The sequence below is a fragment of the Nematolebias whitei genome, chromosome 15, assembly GCF_014905685.2.
Source record: "Nematolebias whitei isolate Nwh7 chromosome 15, NemWhi1, whole genome shotgun sequence".
In the NCBI taxonomy this organism is placed as follows: domain Eukaryota; kingdom Metazoa; phylum Chordata; class Actinopteri; order Cyprinodontiformes; family Rivulidae; genus Nematolebias; species Nematolebias whitei.
This window is the reverse complement of record NC_056512.1, coordinates 7,112,876-7,118,875: the sequence shown is the minus strand read 5'-3', so window position 1 is coordinate 7,118,875 and position 6,000 is coordinate 7,112,876. Positions and strand designations below refer to the sequence as shown.

The following is a 6,000-nucleotide window of genomic DNA, read 5'->3' as shown; positions in this document are numbered from 1 at the left end:
AAAAAAAGTAGAAACGTTTCGTCTCTCATCCGAGAGACTTCCTCAGTCTGAGGTGCTGTATTCAGCTCAGTCTCTTAAATAGCACCGTCTCAGAGTGGATCAACCAGTTTGCTGCTGACAACCAAAACCAGCTGATCACATGCTCAAGAAGGACCATCAGCCTAACAATGGATCATTAGCACCTGATGGCTGTTTATTATTCACAGAGGGCTGAGTGATACTAGCAATCACAGCAGTGTAAGAGGGGGACAGTTGAACCCGGAGGCTCCACCCCTGTTTAATGATGGACGATTTCTTTTCACAAAGATGGCCTCCTTTACTCCTCTCTCAAACCATCGTTCCTCTCTGTCCAGGATGTGAACATCTTCATCCCTGAAAGAGTGACCGCTGGCCTGGAGATGAGTGTAGACCGCAGAGTCCTGGCCTGATGATGTTGATCTTCTGTGCTGGTCCATCCTTTTGGCCAGTGGCTGTTTAGTTTCCCCGATGTAAGACTGATCACCCTCCTGACACTGAACAGCATACACAACATTGCTCTGTTTGTGCCGGGGAACTGGATCTTTGGGATGAACCAGTCTTTAATGTATTTTGGGGTTTAAAAGCCACTGGGACGTTATGTTTAGAAAATAAACGTCTCAGTTTCTCTGTTATTACTGTTTCTTAGTTATTTGTTTCTACATTTTTTGTTGTTTTGCTTTGTTTTTGTTTTTTTTGAATGTCCAGAGGACCAGATTTAACTTTTTTGGATTTTTCTACCTGGATTATTGAGCATGCATCAGGATATAACAAATATACACATTATTTTCTTTCAAATGGAAAAGTACAGTCATTTTCTGGAAAGCAGAAGAAAACATTTGACTTCCAGGTTCGACAGACCTTGATGGAGGCTCCAGCGAAGCGGCTCAGCTGTTTGATGTGCTGGCCTTTTTTCCCAATGATGGCTCCGACAGCTTGTGCGGGAATGTATACGTGGACAGTCTCCTGCTCTGGGGTCTGAGTGTGCAGCGTGCACACACACACACACACACACACACACACACAGATTACTTCATTACATTAAAGAGCACATAATGAATGAAGCATATTTTTCTGTGTTTGAGGTGAAAAGTGACGTTAACTCAGTTTGTTCAGGGAACAGTTACATTCACTTCACTTCTGATTTCTGAATATTAGAGTAGAACAAAACTTTGATGGGGACTGCCACGTGGCAGCTATTTTAAATTTTTGATTTGACAGTACTGTGTAAGGGATCGCTCTCGGCTACCATCATACCAAATGTCAGATTAATATGGCAACAACAACAAAGAAAAAAATCAAAGAGCTACAATCGTTTTTTCTTTTAAGCTATGGTGGCCATCTTGGACTTTTGATTTGGATTCAGTCTATTAGGAGTTGTTCTCAGCTACCAGAACACCAAATTTCAGCTGAATCTCTAAAAACCTGAGTTATATCCATTTGAAATTAGCTTTGGTGACCATCTTGAATTTTTAGATTTGCATCAGGAATGTAAAACAGCTCTCTCAGTTACAACCATACCAAATTTCAGCTCAATGTCTCAAAGAATGACTGCGTTATAGTCAATTTTGTGCTTTCTGAGGTAGCTGTGGGAGCCATCTTGAACCAAAATGGCTCCAAAAGTTAGTCCGTGTTTGTTCAGAGACCTCAGTAAGGTCACCCTCACTGTGGTAGTTAGAAACTAAGAGTTCTGTCAGTGTTTCTCAAAGGGAAAATGGCATATTTGTTTGTAAATTATGTTGCCATGGTAACTCGAAACGCCAATAAAAGTAAAAGCACACATCACAGAGCCAAGCTGGCGGTTTTGATAGAACAGTTGTGGGGGTACACACCGCTGTTCAGGCCGCATTAAATCAGAAAGAAGAGCAAGAGCCTTTTCAGGTGAATTAGTGTGGATAGGAGGGCTGCAGTCCCCAATAACCTGCTTTCATCTTTAGCTCAAGGTTCAAGTTCCTTTGTCGTTCACATCACATGTGGTACGACGTGGAAAGAACCTGTGTACACAGGGTACACCCAAAAATAGCAAAAAAAGCATATAAAGTATAAAAAGAAACAGTATACAAGGATCTGAGATACAAGTCAAACACTAATAATGCAAAATAACACGGTACATAAAGTATTAAGTAATATTATATTATTATCTCTAGATTCTCCTGCATTTCAGTCACTCTGAAGGCACAAACAGAAACTGTCTGCTCTTTATCTAGTTTAGGTTCTCATTAGCAGTCAGTCGCTTCACTTTAGGAAGACCTGAGCTCTTGATGCCCCAGCACAAAGGAGCAATTCTGACCAGTAGGAACTGGTTTGACTTTTAACTCAAACCTTAGACACCTGTCTGGTGTGAGCACTTTCATCTTGAGATTTTAATCTGAGTCTTTGGACCTCTAGAAGAAACTGTCTGGTAGACTTGAGCATCTTCCTGGTGGATGGATGCTCAGACCATAATGTAAACCAGTACTACTTGAGAAACTTTGGCCATGTAGATGTTAACATCAGTCAATACACAATTATTTTAAATGAATAAATATTAAGCTGCAACAAGGATTAGAGTTAGATCCTGTATGGTACAAATGAGTTTCTTATTTTATTTAAACGTTCTTGTAATCTTTTAAAGTGGACTTGATCAATAGGCTTTCTAAAAAATAAAAAGTTTTTCTACAATCCTGCCGTCTATCCACCTGTGGTACTTTTTGCATTTTCATAGGAAGAACTAAAGAAAATGTGTGTGTGTTTGTGACCGACACTAAAGATCTGATTTAAAATGGGTTGTTATTAAAGCAACACGCCTCATAGATCATAAAATAAATCACGTGAAGAAACATTGAATTTGATAAAACATTAAGAACAAAGGTTTCCTCTGGGAGAGGCATCTTACCCCAAAAGAGCCGTAGGGGGCGCTGCCAGCCGAGTTGCCAGGAGGTGGCGGGGGCATGTTGGACGAAGGTGGAAAGAGGCCCAGAGCGCCCAGGTTGAGTCCGGGGATCAGGTGGGTTTGTTGCTATGGAGACCACAGAGGGGTTAACAAGGCTGACTCTGATTGGCTGTCACGCTGAACAGATAAGAATCGCGCTGAGGGAGAACCAAATGTGGGATCTTTAAAACTAGAACCGTTTCTTGTCTAGGTAACAAAAAAGTACAAGTACACAAATCAACAGAGTGGAGAAACACTGTCCGACTTCCTTCACCTGTAAAGGTCCCTGGCTCTTTCAACATGAAAACAGAGTGAATCTGTGGGTTGGAGTTACCCTGAGTATCTTCAGCCACCTCAATCATTTCAGGAAACTTTTCAGCGATAAAAAACCCAGAAAGCATCGTTGCCTCAGATCGGTGCCCCCTTTTTAGGGGGCTTAGCCCCCAGTGTTGACAATGGCTCTTGGTTTGAACTGTTTTAGAAAGCATGGCACAACAAGAAGCAGCACTAAGCTTTTTGTTACACAGGAAGCTGTTAGCTCTGGAAGCAAGCTGTTAAAACAGCTGTGGACACAAAGACTCTTGCCACACACTTCAAAAGAGCAGGGTAACATATCATATCGTTCACGATAATACCGGTAAAAAAACGCTTGCCCAGGCAAATAAATTATATCATGATATGCTAATTTCATGATGTAATAAGTCAAGCGCCCCGCCCTGTTAACAGAAAACCGAGCGCGCCGAACGACCAAATAGAACTGCGCGCACCCCACTCCACCTGTCGGTACTGGTGTAACGCTAATTAGTTGCGCGCAGTACTAGCTAGCTAAAAAGCTAAAAACAAACAACGCGCGACTCGGCTTCTCTCCATTCAGCTCTAAACTGCAGGTACAGACAGCTCAACCGTCTCTACCCTTCCCGCACACCCCGCTCCGAGCTGCCGGTGCGGGAGCAGTAGAGGATGACATTTTTGGGGGAGTACCGCGGGTCACGTGATTCCAGCAGGATTCCGGCGGGACTGGAGTCAACCTCATTATAACTCACGTGACCGGGACGTGACTGGACTGAACGCTAACGGGAGCAGACAGGAGCAGGAACCGATCAATAAATAATTTAAATAAAAAAAAAAAAAAGGCACAGCTATTTTGTAGTTTTCTTTCAGTAAGCCTTCAGTTTAACACAAGTCAAAAGAACTACATTGCCCAGAAGTCAACTGTTCCAGCCGTAGCTTTTCACTGAGCCGCGAAGTCTCCAGCAAAGAAACAGAGTAGTTGAAAATAGTTTGCAACAGAAGGTAAGAAGTAACTGTCTTTCCATTAAACTCACAGAACGGGCAGGAAAGTGTCAAATAACCCCGAACTGCATGAGAGTTGTGTTGGTGCTGTGCTGCTTGTAAAATGTTTAGTCTTAGCTGCAGTGGGAGTCGGACTTTGTTTACCGTCAGTAAATGAACAGACTCAAACAGCGCATTTTTCTCCATCTTGTCCTTTGTAATTTAAAAATTATGCTCTGCTTTGTTATGTGGGTTTTTAGTTTAAAATCTTCATTATCTGTTGCTGTTTGTAGTGTCAAAAAACCCCGAACTCTTCCTGGTTAAAGTGCACACATTCTCCGGTAAAAATATCCCAGTTTTCATATTGTGATGTCCTGCTGGATACTGAAATTGAGGAAAACGTGAATAACCATCACTTTGGACACAAAGACCCTTGTCACACACTTCAAAAGAGCAGGTAAGATACATACAATCTTATAATCTCTGCCTGGTGAGGCTGATTAAATAAATATAAAATATGATAAGTGAAATAAATAAAGAAAAATTCAGCTTCTGTAATTTATAATTGCAAATGTCACATTTCCTTCACTTAATTTCAATTGTAAATCTCTTGTTTTTGATAAAATATTTTTTTCCAAAAGAAAGGCCAACAGATTGTAATTTGTAGTCACTGTAACACTATTTTGACTCGTGCACTTTCTTCTTTCACTTTTAGGTTCCACAAGGCTCTGGACTGGTCCAGCTGTGGAGAGATGAGGTGGAACACCAGACCTGCAATGGTCCAGTCTGTAAATGAAGCTCTGAAGTCTGGGAAGATGCACGACATCCTGCTTCACCCAAACAAGCTCGTTACCTCAAACACATAGAATGTGAACTTCTTGAGGACGTCGTCCAATGTATAATAACGCCTTTAAACATTTTTATTTGTCGAGTTCTCTGCTTGGTACATTATTTTTTTGTTAGTTTGTTTAAACAATTTAAAATATTACAGTAATGTCACTGTTTAAAGGAAACAATTGCTCAATAAATTAGTAAAATGCAACTTGTTATGTTTGGGTTCTTTCATCTAAGGTAGACATGGTGTGACCAATGGACTGGTTTGATTTTTTGTTTTTACTGTAACTGACCTTCAAAAGAGCCAGAAACAGACTCAGCAGCTGATCCTCCGTAGAATAATTATATGGACTACAGGACATGGATTTGATTTGTGCCCTTTAGTGAAGGTTTTTGTTTGGATTAAGGAAATAAATGTCTCTATTTCACCACAGATGAACTGTTCCTGTTGCCATATCTTTTGAAATAAAACTACACAACACAAAGTAATTTAAACAGGAATGGGTAGAAGATCAAATCAAATTCAATGTATTTCCTCAAAATTAAATGAAGAGAAAAAAACAGGAGCAGGAGTCATGTTACCAGGAGTGGGACAGGACAGGATTTTTTCTGTGGGACCAGGACAGGACAGGAGTGAAAATCCACTCCTGTGTTATCCCCTAACCCATGTGTGTCAAACTCAAGGCACGGGGGCCAAATGTGGCCGTCGTTGACATGTTACCTGGCCACAAGATGTTATTTTAAATGTTAAATACTTTTATCACTTTCATTTTTTTCAGTAATCTTTGATTATGATGTCAAAAGTGCAACAGAGAACGTCAAATGAGACCAATCAAACTCTTGTTGAGGAACCTGTGACCAAGAAAAGATGTTGAGTATCTAACTAGAGTTAATGTAGATTCTGAAACCGGCCCTTAGCTTGAAAAAGGTTTTAATTTTGGCCAACTTTTGTAAGTGGGTTTGACACC

The 6,000-nt window shown here is 40.8% G+C and overlaps 1 protein-coding gene across 1 annotated transcript in view; it reads right to left on the bottom strand.

Annotated features, from left to right (window-relative positions):
- igf2bp1 (insulin-like growth factor 2 mRNA binding protein 1) overlaps window positions 1-6,000 on the bottom strand; it is an 84,115-nt gene that overhangs the window by 12,874 nt on the left and 65,241 nt on the right. Inside the window, exons 10-11 of the mRNA XM_037688794.1 lie at window positions 2,891-3,013; window positions 877-993 (exon numbers count right to left, since the gene is read on the bottom strand). Of these exons, the coding sequence (XP_037544722.1) occupies window positions 877-993; window positions 2,891-3,013 (240 nt within the window). The remainder of the gene's footprint in view (window positions 1-876; window positions 994-2,890; window positions 3,014-6,000) is intronic.